The 26,035-nt window shown below is 40.9% G+C and overlaps 1 protein-coding gene across 1 annotated transcript in view; it reads left to right on the forward strand.

Annotated features, from left to right (window-relative positions):
• The first annotated feature begins 675 nt into the window (after window positions 1-675).
• Window positions 676-26,035, forward strand: part of LOC121166901 (potassium channel subfamily U member 1-like) — a 92,940-nt gene continuing 67,580 nt past the window's right edge. The window contains 9 exon segments of the mRNA XM_040996236.1: window positions 676-870; window positions 6,426-6,545; window positions 14,101-14,162; window positions 15,472-15,562; window positions 17,325-17,436; window positions 18,311-18,386; window positions 20,843-20,918; window positions 24,283-24,453; window positions 25,489-25,580. Of these exon segments, the coding sequence (XP_040852170.1) occupies window positions 676-870; window positions 6,426-6,545; window positions 14,101-14,162; window positions 15,472-15,562; window positions 17,325-17,436; window positions 18,311-18,386; window positions 20,843-20,918; window positions 24,283-24,453; window positions 25,489-25,580 (995 nt within the window).

A 26,035-nucleotide genomic window follows, 5' to 3' on the forward strand; every position in this document is an offset into this window, starting at 1 on the left:
AGTGCATTTTTGCAGCAAAATAGACTTCTCTTTTAATGCTGTGTTTCATGAGTGTTTTGGATTCCTCCACAGACATAGGGAAATGATTAATATAGTTGAGCAAAGCGACTTATTCCATCAACCCATTTGGTGTAGGTGTGTGACAAGAGCACCTAGGATCTTCTTGTTTCACAAAACAACAGAACATGATGCAATATTATTCACTTTCCTCTCCAGTTATACACCTCAGTCTCCAGACTTGTTTCCACCTACCTACTTGCACCTTTGTTTACAAGACAAACAAGAATTGGATTCTCTAAGAACACAGACTTGGATTCTCTAAGAACCAGTTAGTCATGTGACGGTTGATGGGCTTGGTTTCTTGCAAAGGCCACTGCCTTGAAATTGAATAAGCAGATTACATAGCCAACTAGTCCTAGCCAAGAGGAAGTGACTTTCTCAAAGTCAGGAACCCCCGAAGGGTGGAGCTCTTATCTTCTGACTGTTGAGATTTTGGGCCTTCTCTATTTGGTCACTCATTCGTTGGCCGTACAGTGAGCAGACAGTGATTGGCAGACCCTCATCCTTGGTCATCGTTCTGCCATTCAGAACACTACATTCCAAAGAACCCGAACTCGTGGGACAGTTGCCGTGCAATCATGACATCATAGAATAGTCTGACAATTCCGTCTCACCATGTTGCGAGCTCAAGAGGAAGATGAAAATGAGGAACCTTTGGGGAAAATATCCTGTACTGCAGAGATCCGGGCAGCCTTCATCCTCTCTTCCTTCGTGTTCTTCATCACAGGACTCATGATCTTGTTCATTTGCAGGCTGCTCTGGAGAGTCTTCAGGAAATGGAGAACTATCAAGGGAACAGGAATTATCTTGGTAAGTCTCATTCCAGACCCCTTTCTGTGAGACCAGGTTTGACACACATTTGTGTTTGGCTAATGATTTAGGCTGCACTGGGTTGTTTTTTCTGTTTGTTTATTTGTTTTCAGACTGATAGAGCCACCTATGGCCTGGTGCCTGGAAAGGGTGGGCCTTAGAGCCACTGGCCACCATGCCAAAGTTCTCAAGTGCCAAGCTAGGCCTCCCACCCCTCTACAAAGCCCTCTACTATGAAAGCCTTTTCTGATTGACAGCGATGATGTATTCAAACTGGAAACTGCTCACTCTTCCAAGAGAGTTCATGTATGCCTCTGCTTTGAATGTTGACAAGATAGTCACTAGGTACTACAGGGCAGGTGAAAGGCAACAAGACATTCATGCCAAACACACTTGCATGAATCATTCATGCACAATGGATTTGTGCTGTCAACTTCCCAGTGATGCGCAAACACATCCAACCCAGTCATACATAGCTACATCCAGAAATCTGCACACATCCCACACACACCTGTGCTTACCCCAGGCATCCAAGATCAAGCTCTCAGATGCTACCAAGGGATTGTTGTATTTTCTTTTTTTGCCAGAGATCAAAGACAAGATTGATTTGTTATATCCTGTGGACTCAGCTTATGTTTCTATTCTGCAAGTATTTTTTCTGTGTCTGACATTTTATCCACACGTGGTTGTACCTCTTGAAATCTGCTTTGATCATCCCTTTTCACAATAAATATTGACGCAAAATGACAGGACTTAGTATGTCTTGGCAAAAATTTAAGGCTATTGACAATAGGGACTTTAGGTTTCTATTTGGAAAAAAGGAACCAAGGTTGAAAATCAAGGATCTGGTGGCTAAATGGGTTCATTCTGTCAGTGGCTATGTCTGCATGAAAGACTTGTCTCCAAATTAGGGGACCAAATCTGGGATGTTGATAATGAGTGAGGGAGTCTGGCAGATCTGGCCCTCTGGTTTCTGTCTTTTTAAAAATTTTGTTGTAGTGAACAACTGATGCCTAGATGTTTATATCTCTATTCCTCTGCTCCGGGACACGCTCCTTCTTCTCCACTTACGTTCGTTCTGATGTGATTGGAGAAATGTAGGAGCACGTTTGTCAATCCGTGTTAACAATGCATTTCTTTTAAGTCAAGACACACTTTCAATTTCAAATATCAAACAAAATGGCACAAAATTTTCAGTGGCACCTGAGTACCCGCAACCACACTGCTCTGCCTTTAAATCTTGGGAGAATTTGAGAAAAGCTGAGTGACTTTTCAATAATGCATTACATTTAATTAAATTCAGAGTGGTCTGTTTTGCTCCAAGTCTGTGGAACAATATCACTAATGTGGGTAACTGTGAAAAGTTCTTTTAAAAATTATTTTGAGAGTTATGGTTTCTCCTGAAGTATGCATCTTAATGGTTTGCCTCATCATGAGATAATTTGGTTATATCTTAGGGTCAAATTGTTAAGCTGTAGATGAAAATTTAATGAAATTTTAAATGTGTGTTTTAATGTGTGCTTAATAATATCACACTATTATTTCAGTTTTAGAATATTTGTTTGTTTTTTGTATTTAAAATGCACAGTGACAGAGGAGAGAGAGAGAAATAGAGAGAAAAATGATCTTCCATCCACTGGTTCACTCCCCAGATGTCTGCAACGGCCAGTTATCTGGAATCCTATCAAGTCTCCCCTGTGGGTTGCAGAAGCCCAAGTTCTTTCTCATTCTCTGATGCCTTCCAAAGCATATTGGTAGGGATTTGGATTGGAAGTGCAACAGCTAACACTTGAAGCAGCATGGGCTACAGAATGCCCATGTCACAAGTGGTGCCTAACCCATGGCACCACAGCACATGACATGAGAATTGGAAAAAATATATATATATATATATGTATTTATGAAGTCAGATATATAGAGAGGAAGGGGAACAGAGAGAAATATCTTCCATCCAATGAGTCTCACCCAATGTGGCTGCAATGGCTGGAGCTGTGCTAAAATGAAGGCAGGAGCCAGGGGCCTCTTCCAGGGCTCCCAAGCAGTTTCAGGGTACCAAGGCTTTGGGTCATCCTCAACTGCTTTTCCAGGCCACAAGCAAGAAGCCAAATAGGAAGCAGGGCCACTGGGATTAGAACCGAAGCCCATATGGGATCCTGGCACGTTCATGGCAAGTACTTTAGCTGCTGGGCTACCGTGCCAGGCCCCTGGGTATTTTTTTAAACCAATTTCCAGACATTATCTCAGAAATGCAATTGAGATACCACTTGCACTGGGGGCAGATCAAAGGGCAAGATGTGAATTCTGCCAAGAGTCATTTTTTTGATATATTTTTATTTTGAATTTTGAATTATGTGGTACAATTTTGTATAGGCTGGGATTCCTCCCTCAAACTCACACCCCCCCATCAGATTTTTCCCATTTTGTAACAATAGTGTAGTCCTTCATAAGGAATCATGATTCTATCAGTCTCTTATTTAAGTGTACCCTGACACTGTTGGTACAGACAGTGTCAGACAGTCCAGCATCCCATTGACTACACATGTCTAACAGTTTCATTGGGAATCTATCTTTCGTTTGAATGCTGGGATGCATGTTCCCAAGAGTCTTTTATTGAGAAAAATAATTAAATGACTTAGAAACCTTGATTCCATGTAAGGTCACCTTTCCTGTAGGTCAGGGGAGACCCTAAGTGGCCATTTCCTGTTGGCAGCTTCTTTGGTATCAGCTTGAGGCCCCACTGCTTAGTTCTCAAAAAGGATATTCAACTCCTAGAATTTTCTCACTGCTGGAGCCTTAGGGAGACCATGGGATGGCCCTTTCCCTTAACTTCCTTAATAATCTAACTTTGAGGGCCTGGCGCGATGACACAGTGGTTAAGGTCCTCACCTTGCACGCCCGGGATCCCATATGGGCGCCAGTTCTAATCCCGGCAGTCCCGCTTCCCATCCAGCTCCCTGCCTGTGGCCTGGGAAAGCAGTCTAGGACGGCCAAAGCCTTGGGCCCCTGCCCCCTTGTGGGAGACCAGGAAGAGGCTTCTGGCTTCAGATTGGCATAGCATAGGCCATTGCGCTCACTTGGGGAGTGAATCATTGGACAAAAGATCTTCCTCTCTGTCTCTCCTCTCTGTATATCTGACTTTCCAATAAAAAAATAAAAATAAATCTTTCAAAAAAAAATCTAACATTGAGCCAACCATTCTTATTTCATCTACCTCATAGATGACTACACATTTCAAATACAGTCAGTAAAGGTACTGTATAAATGCTATGAAGGGTTATAAATTCAGGAGGATCTGACACCAGAAAAGGAATAGAAAGCCACATACAATAACTACAACTTTTCCCTCTTCCTTCCCTATTTTTGTACTTTTTAAAATGGAGGTTAGTTGGCACTGGACTCTTCCTTCCCCTTCCCCCAAGCTCCTTCCCCTGCTTTCCGTTCTCCCTTCCAGTTTCACAATTTGTGTCTTACGTGAATTTTCCAAAGTTCATCACGCTGTTGCTGGAGTGTCTGCCAACCATGTAGGAAACTGTCAGTCGTTTTGTTCAGAGTTCAGTCATGTATCCCAGTGCCCGAATGTAGGTACAATGAGGATTAGATCTTCCTTATTCATGGACAGTACAAATAACAGTGAGAAAAGAGCCATTGACCATATCAGGTGCTTATGAACAATTAGCCTCTTACGGATAGTTGATCAATTAATTTTATCTCATGATCTTATTACATAAGATACAGGTAAGTATTGTTTTCATAGCTGAGTAGTATTCCATAGTTTCTTTATCCAGTCCTCCGTTAATGGGTATTTAGGTTGCTTCCATGTTCTCATGGTATTGCTGGGTCATATGGTAGTGGGTTTTTAATCGCCCAAGTGTTCTCCATGCTGACATCCATAGTGGTTGCACCAGCCTGCACTCCCACCAGCAGTGCAGTAGGGTTCGTTTTTCCCTGCAACCTTGCCAGCAGGTGTTGTTGGTAGTTTGCTATATGTGGACATTTCTTTCTGGCGTTAAGTGGAACCTCAGTGTTGTTTTTTCTTGAATTCCCCTTGTTGCCAGAGAGCTTGAGCATTTCTTTTCATGTGTCTGCTAGTCATTTGAATTTGTTCCTTTGTAAAGTGTCTGCCCATTTCCTGTGCCCATTACTTGACTGGTTTGCATGTTTTGATGTTATTGTTCTGCAGTTCTTTCTAACTTTTTGAAATTAGCCCTTTGTCTCCTGTGTAGGCTAGAAAGATTTTCTCCCATTTTGTTGGTTGCTGTTTTTATTTTGTTGATTGTTTCCTTTGCCGTGCAGAAACTTCTTAGCTTAATGTAGTTTCATTTGTTTATTTTGGTCTTGACTTCCTTTGCTTTTGATGATTTTTCTAGGAAGTCTATGCCTACACCTCTATCTTGCAGAGTATTTCCAACTTTTTCTTCCAAACGTTTGATGGTTTCTGAGTGTAGGTTTAGATCTTTTACCCATTTAGGTTTGATCTTTGGGTATGGTGAAAGGTGTGCATCTTGCTTTTTATTTCTGCAGGATTTTAGCTGATTGTCCAAACAGCATCTACTGAAAAGACCTTCCTTTTTCTTTTCATTGTAGAAAATTAGATAGTTGTGTATTTGTGGGTTCTCTTCTGGATTTTCTATCCTACTCCATTGATCTACCTCTCTGTTTCTGTTCTAGTACCAGGCTGTTTTGATAACTACCACTTTATAATAAGTTTAAAGATCTGGGATTATGGTTCTTCCCACTAGCTTCTTAGTCTTCAGGACAGGTCAGGCTATTCGTGGTTTTTGTATTTCCAGATGAACCTTTGGGTCCTTTATGGCCAGCTCTGTAAAGAATGTTCTTGATAGTTTGACTCACCAGGTTTTGGTTGAGTCCCTGTTTGGTCCAGGTTGTATCCATCTCCGCCAGCTCAGGCTGCAGGTTGCCATTGTGAGGGTTTGTTTTTTTTTTTTCCCGGATTACTTTCTTGCCTGTGTGAGTTGTTTTGTTTCTGCTTACTCTGGGGAGCTTTGGACACCTTTAGCTATGATTCTACACTTCCTGCTCTCTCCTCTGCTTAATTCTTTCCCTCTCTCTTTTCACACTCAGCTACACCAACCTTCTGCAGTTGACCATCTTCTTTGTCAGCCTTTCTTCTCTCCTAAAAAAAAAAAACCAAGCAGACTTAAATTATCCACCTGATGTTGATGTGCAGTCTGTTTTCTTTGCTGGTGAATGGATGGAAAGTGTGAGGACACTCCCAGAGAAGAAATAATTCCTCCTGACCCTGTCTTCACCGTGAGGTCTGTTGGAAGGGCCTGGGACTGAGCATAGCAAAGAAGATACACAAGTGAAAACTGCAAAAATCAGTATGCAGAAACTGTGCAGAAAGCAAGGAAATGCACTCCCACGGAAACTCATCCTGTGAGATCCTGAGGTAGCCAGCCCTTCAGGCTTCCCAGGGCACAGTAAGACACCATTGATTCTAGCTCATGCAGGAGGCTCCATCAATGGGAATATGAGAGGTCACTCTTCATGCGGTAACCCCACTCACTCTGCCAATCCTTCTCTCTTGCCTGTAGGAACTCTTCACATCAGGTACCATTGATAGCAACCCATTAAGAAGACTTTATTTTAGTGACCTATTCCGCGATCGTATAGAAATGCTGCTTTCTGCACAGACTATTGTGGGGCAAGTGCTGGTAAGTGCGTTCATGGCTAGCTAACCAACTTCATCTGCTTTCTTGGCTTTTCCTAACAGATGCTAAAGCCCAGCCTTCCTGGGCTTACCCCAGTCCCAACAGTGAGAAAAGGAGAGAAAGCACTTCACTTTTTTGATACATTCCCCAGATGGCTGCAATGACCAGGGTCAGTACAGCTGAAAGTCAGAAATCCAAACATTTTGGAGTCCTCACACAGGTGACAGGGTCCAAGACACCAGGGCCATCTTTTGCTGCCTTCGCAGGCACCTTAGCAGAGAGCTGCCTAGGATGTTCTCATGTGATGTGTCAGCATCACGGACCATGGTTTAGCCCTCTTCATCACCATGCCAGTCCCTTAACTTTTAATTCCTTGTTTCTGTGATCTTTTAGAAGTCCCCTCATAGGTGAGACTATGCTTTACTTATATTTTTCACTTTTTCATTATTATCATCATTTTATGATACAGTTCCATAAGCCCTGGGATTTCCCTTACCTCTCCATAAATCCTCCATTCCCCACTGATTTCCCCTATATTATTACTATAGTATAGTTCTTCATAGAGTCGTAAGTCCATCATTGTGGGCATGGACAATGGCAGTAAGTCCAGTATCCTGTTGTCAAGATGTATTTAACAGTTTCATTGGGAAACCATCTTTAATCTGGAAGTAGAGATGTATACTGCATTGTATCCTCATATCTGGATGTGATAATCTCCATTAGGTAGTAGCTATACATACCCTTAGATGAAAAAAAAAAAACAACAAAACAAAATCAACAGGAAGAAAAATAGAAACTTACAACACCATGAAGTTAAATAACGTGCTACTGAATGACTGATGTGTCACTGAAGAAATGAAAAAGAAAATGAAAAAACCTTGAAGAAATTGCTGCTGCTGTATGACGTATGAGACAGTGAAGAATTCAATGAGAGAAAAATGTTTTGAAGAATGAAACTGAAAATCATTCTTTTTATGATCAAAAGACTAGCAGGAAATGTTATACTATTTGCACAGATTGTTTTGGTTTCATTGTTACCTTTTATGCTTTGGTCACTTCTGGATCATTGCATTGCCCTTTTAGGCACACAGTCTAATATTCAACTATAAACCTGAAAGCATGCATGATGAAAATTGAATTTTGTCTTCTCTCCAATTCCAAAAGCAAGCAGAGTTTCTTTCTTTCAAGCTGCAAATCCTTTGCAACATTGTCAAATGTTTTTTGATCTACAAAACATAAAATTGGAAATAAAGCAATTCATTATCCCCCGGTGACCATTCTTCATAGTGAGTAATAGAATGACTGGTTGATGGAAGTAGTGGAGTAAAATTAGATTTGAATTCAGTCAGCTCATTGATTTGTCTGCAAACAGAGACACAGCCTAGAGGAAGAGGAGGGAACTGGATGTCCTAAAGCTTGTCCGGGTTCTGTAACTCCAACTTTCCCAGGAGTTGTAACCTAAGACAACTCCTGCTGGGGACGCCTCTGCCAGTTTTCCATCCCCTCTGCTTTATCACCACGTGTTTTATCTAAGAAAGTTACTGTCGGGCCCGGCGCGGTGGCGCAAGTGGTTAAAGGTCCTCGCCTTGCACGCCCGGGATCCCATATGGGCGCCAGTTCTAATCCCGGCAGCCCTGCTTCCCTTCCAGCTCCCTGCCTGTGGCATGGGAAAGCAGTCCAGGACGGCCCAAAGCTTTGGGAACCTGCACCCGCGTGGGAGACCCGGAAGAGGCTCCTGGCTTCAGATCGGCATAGTATCGGCCCGTTGCGCTCACTTGGGGAGTGAATCATCGGACGGAAGATCTTCCTCTCTGTCTCTCCTCTCTGTATATACGCCTTTCCAATGAAAAAATAATAAAAATAAATCTTTAAAAAAAAAAAAAAGAAAGTTACTGTCATCACCTCCTTTTGGCCAAGGAAGCAACTCCGATATAGACAAGGAATAACACAGAAAACATAAACTAGAAATGAAACTATCCTGTATTAATTTCAAGGGGATCAATAAAATGTGAAAGTATCAACATAATATATCATTATATGATTAAGTGTACAGTATATCTGTGCCTAGCACTTTTGCTTTTATTTAAAAATATTACTATAAATATATTGATATTTATTAACATTTCGTAAATAGGATAACTCAGTGATTATATTCATAAACATGAGAGCACTAGTATTGATATTGAACAGTCTATCATCCTGGCAATCAGAAATATTCATAAAAAGATGTATTTGTTGAAAGCCTTCCTTTCATTTGATGGATTATGCATATTTTTACTAATCATGGAAAATCAGCAGCTTATAAAATACTATGTTGCTTTAATCAATTTTGTCTTACAATTATAATTACTATCCAACCCAGAGAAAATTTATAAAATAATAGTTACAGACAGTTATCAGGAACTTTAGATTCCCTTTTAGTTTCTTGCCCCTCTACTGAGATTTCAAGCCTGTTCCCCAATTCTTCATTTGACTACCATTTGTTGCAAGTGTGTTAAGCAGTGATTGCTAGTTCAATGTGATATTTTACATTATAACCAGGATGATCACATGGCCAAGCTTTTTTGGGTGTTCTAGTTTTGTTGTGAATAAATCCTCTTGCATTTTTGAGGTGTATATATCTGTACAATAAGTAACACAAATGGACTTCAAAACATTTGAGAAAAATCAATTATATAATTGTATATTTATGTAATTATCTATAATTACATAATTATAGATAATTATCTATATCTATGATAATGTAGTATAATTAGAATCTATATTATATCTATATCATAATATAGTGTAATTATAATTTACCTAGGTATAGATATAGATATATGATATATAATTATAGATTTGCTTGAATGTGTATGTGCAGACTTCATATACCTATATGTGTGTGTAATTATTATCATTTTTCCTTTTAAACAGTATCCATGTTTTTTCTACTTAACATGCTTTGTTTCTTTTTTTTTTGATAAGATTTCTTTTTTAAAAAGGCAGATTTACAGAGAGGAAGATCTTCCATCTGCTGGCTCCCCGAATGGCCACAAAAGCTGGAGTTGAGCCAGTCCCAAGCCAGGATCCAGGACCTTCTTCTGGATCTCACACATGAGTGCAGGATCCCAAAGGATTTGGGTCATCCTCCACTATTTTCCCAGGCCACAAGCAGGGAACTAGATCAAAAGTACAGCTGCCAGGACGTGAACTAGAGCCTGTATGGAATTGCAGCACTTACAAGTCAATTGAGCAACTGCACTGCATTTCTCTTATTTCCATTCTCCAGTTTTAATGAGTGATACTACTGTGCCCCATGATACACCAGTGTTAAAATCACTTCCTTTCATTTTATCTGACATTCCACCCAAAGCTCAGGGACAATGGTTGAATCGGTCTTCAAAGATGTTTTGGTAAGTGATTCCCAAAAGACATGTTTCATCTTTACAAGCAGTCAGGGCAAAGTTCTGGACCAAGGGAGAAGAGGTAGATAAGCAATAAACTCAATCCTTCTTGTAAAAGCCTGTTCTTGAAAAGAAACCTCCTGAAGGCATAGGTGTAATCGGCATAGCAGCAGCTCCTGTTGTCTCCTTGCACCCTCTGCATCTCACCAGCACTGGTGTCCTAGGCCTGAGCCATCTCAAGTTCTGCACTTTCTCCTAGTCAAGGGTCCTAGTGTTGCAAGCACCCAACAGTTCAACACCCCACTACCAACCTACATGAACTCCTTCCCCAGGCATCAGCAAACAAAATCTTCAAGGTGAAAGCAGCTGGTCAGCAAGGGCCACAGGAACAAGGGAAATGGCCATCCTTGAGAATGCCAGACAAGCCACCCAGGCTGATCTCCAGGTGTGACTTTTCAGTGCAGCACTGAGTTGTACCCAATGACTGCTTGGCATTTATTAATTGGCCACCTTTCCATGACTTCCCTGTATCTGTGATGTGAGGGATGTCTCTTTGCATCACCGTGTTGGTGAACCTGTTGATTACTGCATGTTCAGCTTCATCTGGCTGCCTTTCTTGACTCTGGTTGAGCTTCCCCTGGGGCAGCTCTGCCCAGTTGCTGGTGGTAGTATTCCTTGCCACTCCCCTGGATTCAGGATGATCAAGGTCCCTCTGCCATTGAGCAGCAAGGAAGCAGTTATTGCAAAGCATCTGCTGCATGCATCATCGGCCACCTTCTCACAGCCTTGTCTTCAGAATAGTTGTCTTGGTTGGAGTCATGTTTCAAGCTTTGTGAACCAAAACGGATCAAATTTTTTTTAGAGCCTTTTACCAACCGTTTCTCAAAGTCTCATAGAATTTTACAAGTAACATTCTTATTTTCAGTCATGCCTAATTCATTTTCTAAATTGTTTTACATTTTAACTTTGATTTCTCCTTTGAGAGTCATGATCTATGTCTTAGAGGAATGTTGCATATTTTTATGATTTTCCCCTTCTCTTTGGAGGAGGACTATTCGTTCTACTTCATCAGGAATGTGTGGTTTGCAAATAACTGCTTTTACGATTTTTACTTTATTGAATTGAGGAAGAAGTGTTTGTTCTCTTATGTGATCAATTTTTTTTAAACCACAGTTTACTGGATGTATATTCACTGTTGATATGCAGGCAGCACTGACTGCTTTATTTATTTTCTGTGTCCTCCATTATTTGATGAATGACTGAAGGGGTCATGTCAAACACCTTTATTTATGATTTGTCTTTTTTAGTATCTTTCATTTCCCATGGAATGCTGTGTTCCTATGTGGCAGCAATCACTGCATTTAGTTGCCTTTGAGTCTTCTCTGTTGTTCCCTTTGCCAAAGCAAATTATCGTTTCCACTGCTTTTTGTTGGAATGTCCAACACAGCATGGACTCCCCTGCTTCCATTTTATTAGTGCTTGACTAGTATGCCGTTGGCCAACTTTTTTCCATATTGTATTCTTTCATGTGTGTCTGTTATAAATGTCATGAAGCTGGATTTTATTCTTGCATTGATTTAAGAATACATTCACTTTTTATTTACCAAGGAAATTTAATCATGCCTCTTGATGATGATCCATTATATTGCTATTTATAATACTTAAAATTTAATTTCCTGCATAATGAGATATCTAAATCTCAGTGGCGTAGACAGAATTGTAGATGGGCAGTCAGAGGACAAGGAAACACAATGAGTATCAGTTCCACTACTGAGCCTCTGTGTGGTCTCTTTTTTTTTAGAGATTTATTTTTATTATTTTTTATTGGAAAGGCGTATATACAGAGAGGAGAGACAGAGAGGAAGATCTTCCATCCGATGATTCACTCCCCAAGTGAGCACAACAGTAGATGCTATGCCAATCCCAAGCCAGGAGCCTCTTCCGGGTCTCCCACGCGGGTGCAGGGTCCCAAAGCTTTGGGCCGTCCTCGACTGCTTTCCCGGGCCACAGGCAGGGAGCTGGAAGGGAAGTGGGGCTGCCGGGATAGAACCAGCGCCCATATGGGATCCCGGGCGTGCAAGGAGAGGACCTTAGCCACTGTGCCACCGCGCCGGGCCCATGTGTGGTCTCTTATTTTACTGAAGAAACCATGAGTCCTCCCTCCACTTCTCCTTCAGGAAAGCTTAATTATTGTAACCTGGATTTCATTCATAACCTTTAGTGGAATGTTAATTTCCCTGTCACATTCCTTCCACACTTGGTCCCGTATGTCTCTGTTGTCCCTCTCTGCATGGCTTGTTTGGCATGACCCCTCTCCCTCAGATGTCACCAGAAGCACTAGGAGACCCATGGAAACATTTAATCTGATCTGTTTACCTCGTTCGTGGGAGGCCCTTTCATGTATTTCCACTGCCTAATCTTCATGATTTTTTGCATTTTTCAATTGACTGGCAGTTTCTCAACATCTGTGAATACCCACAAGTTGAGGTTTAGATTTGCAGTGGTGTAAAACATCTGGCCTCCAGGCTGTGTAACAGCAGTAAAGCCATTTGGTCCAGACCTGCCAAAGCAGCCGCAGATGGGACTCCAATGCACTTATTATCGCAGGGTAATTTCTAAGTTGATCCTTATGTAATGAACCTTAGCAGAAAGAAAATATTCCCCTTCTCAACTTCATCCCCCACAATATCACTTATGAGTAGTTTCTCGTCCAAGGCCTCCCTGACTGATTATCCACTAACTTAATGGGAATTCTTTGCAACTTTTCCTGTAGAGATCACAGCCTCAGTGAAGTTTCTCTGCTCAAAAATAAACATGAGGGGTGTTGCTGGGACCAGCAACCCCACACACCAGGCTTTCTCTTGGTGAGATCTCATGGCTGATTTTCTCCACTGATATTCCAGGGTTTCTCTGAGAAACAGAAGCTGCTGCTGTTGCTAACCAGAGGTTCCTTTCCAGGAGTTTCTTGGCTTCAGGGTGGCTCCTGCAGGCTGCTGTTTGCTGAAGGACTCCATTCTCCCATCCACAGCCTCTGCAGCTCAGAGGGCATCTCCAACCCCAGGAACATCTGTGGGTCCTCACACAATGGGCTTCCATTTCTGCCTAATTCCTTACACAGGGCTCACAAGCAACAAGCTCTGATTGTCCTCTGTTGACTTATGAAATGCTTTTTCTGTTAATTCGTATTCCTTGATGATTTTCTATAGCATGACATAAGGACTCCTGAGTTTCAGTAAAACTAAACTTTTCTTCTTTAGCTTATGGTTGTTGTTGTCGTTCATCTCCTTGGTTTATAGAGTAAACACCTGACATGCTACCCCTTGGCAGATCTGTTGAAGTGTGATATATACTTGCATCTCTTTCTGGATTTAGGAAGAAAAGGGAAAAGAAATTTCATAAGTAGAAATTCAAAAGATTTAATGAAAAGCAATTAATAATGATCAATGTATTAAATATAAGGAAATCAATGCATTAGGTATCAATGTATAAGAATAAGATAAGCAGGAGTAAGTGGCAGATGTGTAATTGCCTACAGCTAACCTTAGCAGTCATGGAGCCTGCAATGATTTTCCTGCAAAGCAAGAAGGCTTTAAGTGGCGTTTTTTTAGATGACAGCCTGCTAGCCCTGTTTATGCTCCAGACCAGATAAGTGGACATATTGCAAGGACTGATTGTCTTCTTCTCATATGTAGCACTTTCTCTCCTGTCAAAATTCTCCCCTTTAGGGTGGATCTGTTAGGGATATTTCCTCCATAGTATCTTGGGCAAGTCAAACCTAGGATCTTTATGCAGCATTCTCCATTGTCTAGCAAGTAATAAAGGACATAATGCATGGATAAGCACTGAATAAATGTTTGGTAAGCTCCAGGAGAACAAAGGAAAAATTCTAAAATGTATGGGAGTTATAACTGCATAAATAAACTAGGCCCATGTTTCATTTATTCAGTGATTGGTAGAAGTCTCGTATATTTTCCCCAAGTAATGACTGAATAAATCTTCACATGTAAATAAACCACTACATATTCGCAGGCCAGGTAAAAAGAGAAAATGCAAGTCCTTTTCCTCCACCACTGCAGTAACAATGTGCACGCTACAAGAAAAAAAAAAGTACTGTTGTTTTATTTGTTCATGTCAGTGAAATGAAGTACACGTGTCTCTTTTTGTGCTTCCAGATGATCCTTGTCTTTGTGCTAAGCATTGGGTCTCTTATCATCTATTTCATCAATTCTACCGAGTGAGTACAATCCCCAGTCTCTTTCCTCACCCTCTCAGTCACTTGCTCAGCTAACTTCAAGGTTTTTACTATAAGAAAAACACACACACATGCTCTTAAATGATGCTAGGTGCTCAGCTTCCCCAGTAAGCACTCAGCCTCACTTTGCAAGAGAGGTGTGTTTCTCCTGCGTACTGCCATCTTCCTTACAGAAGGGTGGAAGTGGTGACCACTCTTAGGTTAAGAGGAGATTGAAAGAAATAGATAGCAGCTTTTAGGATAGGTAAAGGGTTTTATTAATCAGAGGAGAGAGTCTGTCGGACTGCTCCCTGGTAAGAGATTGCCTGGGAACCATTTTCACTTGTTGGAGTGACCACCTGAGGGAAATGGCAGCCCAAGATATACAGCACTGGGGCTTTTTAAGTCTTAGGCTCAAGGGATGGGGGAAGGTGGCAGCTCCTCTGTTTTTGCGTGTTTGTGACATGTAGCAGGGTGCTCATCATGGCTATTTCTTCTGTGCAGAAACAAAGCTAGGGTGTTCTTCCACACAGAAATGAACTTAGGGTGACTCTGCACTCCAGACATTTTAGGATGAGCGTGTCCATTTTCACCTCCGCAGGATGATGGAGTCACTTCTGCTCTGCACAACCTAACAACCTCAGATTTGCTCTAGGGCTTCCACCACTCTGAGCCCCCAACTCTCATATGTGCACCTGAACCCGTTAACATCTTCAAATACCTTGGGTATCAAAGCAGAAGTTCTGTAGCAGCTTCTAGGATTTCTTAGAGGTTTCCAAAACTTTTAAAGATTTTGGAAAGGAAAATGCTAACTCACGCACTTGGGATAAACCCATAGATTGTTGTCTGCTCCTGTTGAAATCACTCTCCCTTTCAATGGCTAGATTATTCTTTTTTCACAAACCCCAGTCCGATTGCACTGCATTCCTCCTCTCTGGTAATTATACTGGACTTCCAGCCAAACGGAAAGGGTACAACAATTAAAATATCCTAAACCAAGAAGAGCCACATAATTTCTCAGGGTCCAAATATCATTGATACAATTTAAATAGAACCATGAGCACTAGGAAAGAGATGGCACCTGATTCTCCCATTATTTTTTAGTCCTCTGGAATGTCCAATCATTTGCATTTATCTAGAATTCTACTCCCAAGAGAAAAGCAATTTCCTTGGGATGTGAACATTAGTGTGTGGACTGACCATTCATGAAAGATAAATAGAAAATCATCAGTTTTATCCTTTTTATTTGGTGTTATAGAGCCATAGTTTTATAATATTCATCTTCATAAATCTGTCCTTGTTTCTTTGGCAGCCCTGTAAGAAGCTGTTCTTCATACCAAGACAAAACCATCCCTTTTGATTTGATTATCAATGCCTTCTTCAGTTTCTATTTTGGATTGAGAGTAAGTACCCATCAGATGTGGGAATGAACCCAAAACCACAGTGCAACAGATATCTGTTACATTTTCAGGATGTACAGATGGGGAGTCTATGCTCTGAACTGTGAAACAGACAAAAAGAAAGAAAATCTATCCTATAGTTGGAACTACAAGCCGGGCCAAAGAATCCAATGCAATTGAGAATGATTTCCTTGTTAAATATCATCACCCAATCATCATGTCTACCTTATCGGTTGACATCTATCACTGAGAAAGCTTTAACAATAATTAGCAGTTGGCAGAATTAACAAATATCAGAAGAAGAGATTTCCTTTGCTCCATTAGTGATATGTTGCACCATGTAACCCTATATAGTGTTTTTGTACCTTTGCTTCATTTTGCAACCCACACTTACTAAATAGTTCTATTATCCCATAGCTGTTTATTAAATCCTGATTCTAGACCTACATTTACCCATTCCAAGTTTCTAGAAGACTGTATTTACACAGTGTACACACGTACACACCCACACTCACACAACAGTACAAAAACTGTGCAAAAATGAAATTGAATTACCACAAAAATTTTGCAGTTCATCCAGAATTTTCAAAATATGGCTTCCAAAAGCATTTTGGAGTACCTCTCTGTATTTGCATGTGCATAAAATCTGCTTAATATATATCCATGTATTATTAATATGTACAAATATATGACACAAATATATTTCATTAAATTCATGTGAAACAGAATTATAGCACAGGTTTAAACGTTTTAGTATTCAACATCTTGAAATCCATGCATATATGTATCTTTACAAGTCAATAAAATTTCTTTTTTTAGAAGAAAGTTTTGACTTGAAAGTCAGAGTTACAAAGACAGAGAGAGGGAGAGACAGAAAGAGCTCCACTTGCTTGTTCACTCCCCAAATGCCAGCAACAGCAAAAGCTGGGCTGATCCGAAGCAGGATCCAGGAGCATCTCTCCCACATGTGCCCATGACTTTGGTTCTTCTCCACTGCTTTCTCATGTCATAAGAAGGGGGCGGGATCAGAAAATGGAGCAGCCAGGATTTAAACTAGTGCCCATATGCAATGTCAACTCTTATAGGTAGAAGACTAGCCTAATATGCCACTATACTTGTGTGGTCGATAAAATTTCTTATTATGAAAAAAGTAAGCATGGATTTCAACTTTTTCTGTACCAATAGACTTATCATTTAATTCAATTTTTTCACAATTCTCTTTAAAGTACTCTCATGTACATGTCTACAACTTTCCTTTAACACCTATTCAGAACGTACTTTTCATCAGAATCTCATTTTGATAGCAGCCTGTCATTTTCTGGAAATGCTTGTTTAACCTCATTAGGGAAGTTCATAAATGTATGTCCTTCCAGCCAAGCTGCTCAGAAATTGTACTTTGACACTGGGGTTTATCCTAACTTACATCTAAACCATGGTGCTCACCAAGAGGGGCTACTGATATATCTACTTTTGTACACAGTTCACTTCCAGGAAGGTCCAGAGAGAAGTGCTAGTGTCAAGACCTAGTCAGTTAAAAAAAAAAGTCTGTGTGTTCCTTTGGTGCGTTCCCTTCAAAGTACAGCCTTTATAACTACATAGACATTGGCAGATCTGTGTGATGCATGTAGCATTGTATACCTGTGAAACAGAATGAGATCAAAACCTGAATGCATGAATGAAAGGTGGCTGAATGATGTCATCACTTATGCTCACTTTAAAATTCTTGAAGATAAGGGAGTTTGAATATTCTCTTTCCCTTCCATAGTTTTTAGCAGCTGATGACAAGATCAAGTTCTGGCTGGAGATGAATTCCATTGTAGACATTTTTACCATCCCACCAACATTTATTTCTTATTATTTGAAGAGCAATTGGCTAGGTGAGTGTTTTGTGGCTACTAAGTGATAATACCTATAAAATATTTCAACAATCTTTGATTTTTTTTTTCAATACTTAAGTGCCAAGAAAAAACTCCCCAACCTTGCTTGGGTAGTTTTGTCATATATTTGTAGAAACAACTCTAAAGACCAAACCCTATTCCTGGTAGACTCTAGGTGGCCAACCGTAGTTGTTGGGCTGAGTGTATACCCAACCTGTGAAGAAAGACCCCCAAAAGTTGCCTTTACGAGGCATCTTCATGCTGGAATCCCCAAAATGCTGGAAGACGTGAGAAGGCACTCTTGGCCTTTCAAAGCTCATTGCCATGTTCAGACCAGTATGACATGTTTGAGAATTAGGCAGTTGGTTGTTCTGTCTTCAAGACTGATGTGTTGCCAGTACTTGGGTACTATGCAGCCTTGAACAGTTTACATGCAACTTTATGTTATTATTTATTACTTGAAAAAGGCCTTTCCATAGTTTATGACCAAACTACCTAGAGCTAAATGCAACACAAACCTGAAGAAACATACCGTAGAGATTGCAAAATCAGGGGTTGAAGTGATTTATGGAAAATGTGTTAAGTTGAATAGAGCAAGATGAACAGTGCTGCTTTTGTGTTCTGTGCTCTGGGTTCACTCCACCTCTCCATGAGCATAAACACTCTTGTAATTCTCATTTGAAATTAAGGAGATTGCCTGAAATGGTAAGGATTCTGACCAGGATTTGAATTGTGTGGCTCAAATGGTTAAATCTATAATACTGTATTTGAGCATGTCAGGGCTCAAAGTACTGTGTGCCATCCCAATTGTGATGTAATTCAGCATGTACTGGATGACCCTTTTGACAACTTTCTCATTTTCATTGCCTTGTAGGTCTAAGATTCCTACGAGCACTGCGACTACTAGAACTGCCTCAAATCCTGCAAATTCTACAAGCCATCAGGACCAGGTAAATGCTAAACCTGCTTCACTGCTAGTTGCTAAGAATTTGAAAATGTGAGGACTCAATCTTCAGATCAACACATTTGATATCAGAATTTCAGTGCAGAAGTTATGAAATCTTTCTGTTCTCAAACTACTTCTCATTTACTTTCTCTATGTTTTATTGCACATACGTTGGATGGAAACTTTGAAATTCTCTTTGTTCTTTGCCTTTAAAACAACACACCTATTTACTTTTAGTTTAAAAGGTACAATGACAGAAAGATGGAGAGGCATATAGAGAGACCTTCCACTCATTAGTTCACTTGACTGATGTTTGCAGGAGCCAGGAACTCCATCCGAGTTCCCCTATGGGTGACTGGAACTGACACACTGGTGCAATCATTTATTGCCTCCCAAGCACAGTAATGGAGAGCTGGATTTATATAAGCAAAGTGCCTAAGATTTGAGCCAGCACTTTAATAGGTATTTATGCATTTCAAATAGCAGTTTAATCCAGTGCATCACAATGCCCCCTCCAATTGATTTTTAAAATGAGAGTGTGTGGAGGCCAGTGCTACCTGCTCAACTGGCTAACCCTCTGCCTACAAGCATCAAGATCTCCTATTGGTTCATGTCTCAGCTACTCCACTTCTAATCCAGCTCCTTGCTTATTACCTGGGAAAGCAGCAAAAGATGCCCCAAATTTGGAAACCCTGAACCAGCATGAGAGACCTCGTAGGCTCTGGCTCCTGGCTTCAGATCAGCTCAACTCTGGTTATTGCAGCCAATTTGGGGAGTGAAGCAGCAGATGGAAAAACTTTCTCTCTGTATCTCTCTCTATGGATCTGTCTTTTCAGTAAAAATAAATTAACCTGTAAGAAAAAGAGTACAATATATAAGCCCATATCGATCTTTGTTCTGTGTCCCTGCACCAGACATTCATGCATACACATACACAGTTACATACAAATGAAATCATTTCAAAGGTTTTGGATCTACATATTGTTTTTCATAAATCATGCCCATCCTGGCTAAGTAAAATAAATCTTTTATCATCTTAGAAGTATAGGGCCTGGCTCTGGGTATAAGCATTGTGTTGTCCATTATTATCACTGAACTATTCTCTACACATAGGGCTAACCATGTATCTCCCTAAGCAACAAAAATTCAAAGTATTTTTTAAATTATGATTTATTATATATACTTAATTATGTAATGTATCATATATAAAATACATAAAATTTTTGTAATATTGAAATATAATATTTTGAAGTTTTAAGCCAGATCATGTATCACTTAAAAATCTCCAATGCCTATACTTTCTCAATAGAAATGGCACATAATATTGGCCAGGTGGATTTCACTGCCATGTACCAGAAGGTTATGGGGAATCCTGGGAGGGGAAAGGCTGCACTTGTGTGACAGGTGGCCCTGGCTGAAAAACACAAAGTTTCCAGCTGAGCTCCAAGGTTTGTTGGGAAATAGGAGAGCCTCCGCCTATTGCTCCTTTTTCAACAACCTTTCAGTGGTTTCCAAAAATGTGAGCAAACTCACATCCCTGTGACTTACCTTAAACTTCACTTTGCCAGTCTACACTCAGAACCCCTTGCATAATGTGTTTTGCACCAAATGTTTAGACAACATTCCGACCTATTAAATCCATCTTACATGGGTACACCTGGCAGTACATCATTAAAAGCTTTAATATCAAGCTAACAAACGTCACCACAAAATCCAAACTTTGGAAGGAGTGTTTGTGGCCAGGGGGTTTCAGTCTGTGTTTCTCAAACTCTGTAATATGAGCACGAATGAAGTAGAAGCAGTTGTGTAGTGCAGGATGCCTAGACTGGGCTGTTGCCAGGTGTGAGAGAGATCACACTGACCCCAAGTGTAGGATGTTAGGAGGATTCTTTATTTCCCAAGCTTGGTGGCAGCAGCTCCCACTACACTCCATAGGCTGCTTCATCCAGTTGCAGAAGTCAGGGGTTTTAAGCTCTCATCTTCCAATCAGATTGAGAGTCATGCAATACAAAGTTTCAGGCAGGAAGGGAGTTACCAGAGACCAAAGTTACAGTTAACTAGCCTAAGGTAGCACAACAGGTTGCAGGAGGGGCCAGGTGCACAGAGCCTCCGAAGAAATTCCCACATGGTCAGGTGTGATGGTGCGAAAGGCAGGAGCAGGGTGCACTTTTTCACCTTCAATTAACTTGAATGTTGGGAGGGGATGTAGGAAGGGTGGAGTGCGGTTCTGTACACTGTCCACTGTCAAGCAGGAGTAAGCCATCAATGGTGATGCCCCATTATGGGGCAGGTCCTAGGCTTCTGTGTTTGTCATTTGCTCCCAGGTAAGGCCATCTATTCTTGTCCATGATGCCCACTTGAAGTAACAAGATCATAGAGGATGAGATGTTTGTGCTGCCCTAGAGCCCGTCCTACCAGAGGAAACCTGGGAGCTTCTTGTCTTTTTCTCTTTTTTTGTAGCCATTCAGTGAAGTTTGCCAAGCTGCTTTCAATAGTTCTAAGCACCTGGTTCACAGCTGCAGGATTTATTCACCTGGTAAGCATCTGGTCACAGTCCCTGTCATCCTTGCAGAGTCCTTGCAGAATTCTTTTTTCCACCCCTTTCCAACCCAGTATGAGGTTGCTCTCCACACCCACATTTCTCCCAAGCATGTGGCTCGTACAGGCAACAAGCCTCAGTTTCCTCCCTCTTTCCATGTCCAAAGCCTGCTCTTGGGGAAAGGCCTCATCGATTCCAGTGGTAGATGCAAGAGGTAAAACACATCACTCTGTCTCATGGTGAACAGCAATAGGTCCTGGGTTACTTGCCTTCTTTCTCTAACAAGGCAAAAAAGAATGAAATCAGTCTGAGTATTTCAAACTCACACAAAATGGACAGTTTTAGGGGAAGCTGCCACTGCAAAAGGGGCTCTGTTGAAACTAGCTGCTCAGGACACGAATCTGCACACTGAGGTGCCTCCTTAATTTATAGGAAAAGCTGTCACTTAGGATGAGGGCACCAAGGGCACAGCATGGTAAATGATGGTTGGCAGCAGGTCAGAAATCCCTGGGGCTAGACTGAGGACAGTGGCTGCCATCCAAAAATACAAAAACCGAAGAGGGATAGTAAAAGCCTGCAGAGGATTTGAGAGAAATAAAGCAGAGAATGGAGCAGAAGTCTTTAAGAGACTAAGAGAAATAGGGGGTTCTTGCCAGCTGTTCTATTCTCCAAATGGCCAGAATAACCCAAGCCTGGAATGGGTTGAAACTAGGAATTGAGAGCTTGGAATTTGGAATCCAATTGAATCTTCTATATGAGACGCAGAGACCCAATTATATGGGCCATCAGCTGCTGCCTCCAGAGTCTGCAGAAACAGGAAGTGGAGTTGAGAGAAAGAGTCATCACTCCCCAATGCAGCACTTTCATCATTAAGCCAACACCTGTCCCAAGTTGAATCTTTCAAACTTGATGAAGACAATAGCAATTAAATAGAAAAAAAAAACTGTTTAAAAAACCATCTTATTAATTAATCGGGAAAAATATTATGGGGGTGAGGGCAATTGGCACAGCTGGTAAGTCCACATTTGGGACACGCTCATCCTGCTTCCAAGGCTTCGTGCTAATGCACTCCCTGGTTGGCAGCTGGTGAGGCTTCACGCGGTTGCAGACTCTTTCACGGGAGACCCAGATTGAGTTTTAGACTTTAGCTTTGGGCCAGCTTGGTCTCATCTATTGTTGACATTTGAAGAGTAAGCCAATGGTTAAAAACTCTTTTGTCTCTGCCTCCCTGCTTTTCCAATAAACACAAATAGTAAATGCTTCAACCTTGGAAAAAGGAAACAGATATCAAAGCAAACTGCTTTATGAACATTCTAAAAATATGAAAATAGACCCATCCCTCCTCAGTACTCAAACAGGAGAGAAATTGTTTCAAAAGTAGTGACACAGTAGTCCCATCAAGTCCCTGGAGCCGTGAGCAAGCCATGACCATCAGTGCTCCTCGTCAGACCCATACCGATCATAGAATGCTAAAGCGTGAGCATGGGGGCACTCCTGTGGCTTTTCCCTGTAATCCCAACATGAGGCCTACATGTTTAGTGTGGCCTACAGGCATTTCATGTTTTTATTTTCTACTTTCCTCTTTTGTTATTAGTTGTCTATTTGTATGAAATGTTGACATGGAAGTTTGAGTTTCTGGATTCTTTGGGAAAGCAGAAGATTCAGGGACCCCCGCTTCCCCAACACCATCACCTGTCCCGGCTGGAAGCAGCGAGTGCTCTTGGATTGGGTAGTCATTCAGTCCCCTGGCGGTTTACTGTTGGCTTCTCCCTGTCAGCCAAGGGAGGTGAGCGAAGACATGCAATCGCTGTCCTCTCAGTCAATGCAGTATTACCAGTGCCCATATTCTTAACCTCAGTCTTAAAAAGTACGAACTTCTTCAAGTGGTGCTTTGCTTTAAAAAAGTGACCAGATAGCTGAGCAAACTACATGATTACTTTTTTTATTCCTGCCATTAACAAAACAACAAAAAACCTGTTTTCTGTAGATATCTTCATCACTTGATCATAATTTGTGCTAAAAAGAAACAGAAAACAAGTAGAAAATAGGCAAGCTATGAGGAAGAAAATTCATAAAATGGAATAAATAAGTTAATTGCACATAAGTGTACATATGTGTTATGTATAAAGCATGCATATAAAAGGAAACTTCCAGAAGTTCACAGATAATGGAATTAAAATATACATTTACTTTGGTATAACATTTTTGAAACCTATCCGTATTAAAAGATTTTCAGAAAGCTGATAGAAAGCTTATGTGAAAAACAGGTTAATAAATTTCAAAAACCCTTTGCAAAAAAATCATCTTTGTTTTCATATTCCCAGACCTTTTTGGAGAGTTCTGATTTAACACAGTAAAAGCAAGGTATATAAGCATGATAACACCATAAATATGAATTATAATATTATAATTTGTAGCCAATTTATCTATATATTCATGTATTATAAATAAAAATGCCTGCTATTCTTTATGTAATGTAAAAGGGATACTTTGATGAATTTAGTTTGCCTTAAAAGGTAAAAAAGGAGAAAATCAGAAGAAAATACTGTTGGGTGCTTTTTTAAAAGGTTATTTCCGTTTATTTGAAAGGCAGAGCAGCAGAGAGGGGAGCAGACAGGGAAAGAGCTATCCCATCCACCAGCTTACCCCCCACATGACTGCCATTTGTCTGGGGCTGGGTCAGGCCAAGGTCCGGAGCCCAGAACTCCATCTGGGTCTTTCACGTGGGTGTCAGGAGCCCGAGTACTTGGGCCAGTTTTCACCCCAGTGCACGCTCAGGGAGCCGAATGAGAATCAGAACAACCAAGCCAGGCCATTCACGTGAAATACTGTTGCAGCAGGCAGCATTCCAACTTGCTGGGCCATAGTGTTATCCTCCAGAGAGTTTTTATTTTAATCATTGAGTGAAGTTGGGCATGGAGGAAGAAGTCACAAGGTAACTTGATTGGCTTTCTTTACACGCTGGCATAAGCTCCATGAAGTGAAGTGCTTCTGTAGCTGTTCCCTGTTTTACTGTCACTCCTGATCAAGTGTGAATATGTGACTGAGCAGCAATTGCTCAGTCTGAGTGACTTCAGGGTGTGAAGATGTGCCACAAAGCCCATGGACAGCATAGTATTCCAGATCTAGTACTCTTGTCACATGTCCCTCAGGTCTCATCCATAATTACAACTAAGGAACCCACAGCTTCACAGTCATTGCTCACAATCGGAAAACCCTTTGCAGCTTGGGACTCATTTGTTATTTTCTTTGGTAGAATTAAAATGAAATGAACTCAACGTTTCTCCTGTTTTTCTTTTTTTTTAAACTTTCCCTTGTATTTCATCTAACTGCTTTTCCTGAGTCTTCTTTCTTTGGACAGGTGGAAAATTCTGGTGATCCCTGGCTCAAAATTGGAAATTCACAGAATATATCCTACTTTGACTCGGTTTACCTGGTGATGGCGACAACCTCAACTGTTGGCTTTGGTGATGTGGTGGCCAAGACTTCCCTGGGACGGGCCTTCATCATATTCTTCACTCTAGGGAGCTTGGTGAAGAATATTTTTAATAAGTTTTCAATATAGCTACCTAAACAAACAAAAAATTTCCTGGTTAATGGTGAGAAACAAAGCCATCTAGGTCAGTGGTGCATGGTGTAACTGCCTGGTTGCAAGAGATGAATAATGGTGGATAAGAGAGGTGATTTCCTTTACTGGCTCTTGCATGGTCACACAACCCTGTCTTCCCTCTTTAGCTAAGCAGATTACAGTAGTTATTTCTTTAAAATTTGATCTTAGGAAAGTTCTGTTCCTCCCAGGCCAGACAAGTAAGCCCTCACTATGCATGACAGCATTTAATTTTGAATGACTGCAGACTCTGCATTGTCCAGCAGCATAGCAAAGCCAAAACAAATGTCTTTTTTTTTTAAGACTTCCAATTCAATTTCTTCAAACTCTCGCCACTCCACCTCTATAATATTTTCTATTCATGTCAATCATTACCTAATTTTTAATGTTTGTTTGTTGTCTATTTGTAGTATAGAGAAGGACAGAAAGAGAGAGATTTTTGTTCCAGGGTTCAGTCCCTAAATGCCCAGAATCGCCATGGCTGGGCCAGACTCAAGCTGACAGAAATTCCCAGTATGAGTTACATGGGCCTCAGCACCTGAGTCATCATTTACATCTTTAGCATGAAACCTATTAGCCTGGACTCTAACCCATACTCTAATATAAGATGTGGTTGCTCTAAGTGTCGGCTTAAACCGCTAAGCCACACACCCGTGTGCTTAACTGTTCTCAAGCCTCAAAAGAGTGTGAAGCAAGGAAAGAAGTTAGGATGATGAGCAGAACCAGCAGGGAAGTTGCCTTACTGTCTCCCTTTGCTGTAATTGTTGGATATTAAATTTTAACCAAATCCAAAGGGTAAAATCACAAAAAATAGCGCTTTTTTTCTCAGCATGCAATTCAACATCATGCCCCTTCTCTATGGGAGAACATTGTGTATACCTTCTATCTCCCTGATAGTCATAGACTTCTGGGGAATCTGTCTAAATAATGAAACCAAAGGTTTTTGGCTGCCCATTTTAGGTGTTAGTTGCAAACTACATCCCTGAAATGCTGGAACTTTTGGCTAAAACAAGAAACTACACCGGCTCCTATGAAGTGGTAAAAGGAAAAAAGTAAGTAATCTTTCTGTTGTAATTTCCACGGTTTGAGATATTCGTTTATCATACATCCTGTTCTAGACGCCTTGTGCCTGCTGGTCTGGTTATAAAACCAAATGTGGAAAATGAATTGAAAAGAGAGGTTTATTTGGTGGAAAAAAACATACATGCTTTGAAGTTCATTCATATGAAGGAGCTTCAAAACATTCTTGGGAGGCCGACATGGCAGCGTAGCGGCTAAATGCTCACCTTGCATCTGCTGGAATCCCATATGGACATCGTTTCACGTCCCAGCTGCTCTACTTCCCATCCAGCTCCTTGCTTTGGTCTGAGAAAGCAGTCAAGGTTGAGCCAAAGTCTTGAGACCCTGCACCTGTGTGGGAGACCAGAAGATAATCCTGGCCCTGGATTTAGATGGGTTCAGCTCCAGCCATTGCAGCTACTTGGGGAGTAAACCAGTGGACAGAAGT

The sequence above is a fragment of the Ochotona curzoniae genome, unplaced genomic scaffold (genome assembly GCF_017591425.1).
Source record: "Ochotona curzoniae isolate NIBS_2020 unplaced genomic scaffold, NIBS_Ocur_1.0 contig_1129, whole genome shotgun sequence".
Taxonomy (NCBI): Eukaryota; Metazoa; Chordata; class Mammalia; order Lagomorpha; family Ochotonidae; genus Ochotona; species Ochotona curzoniae.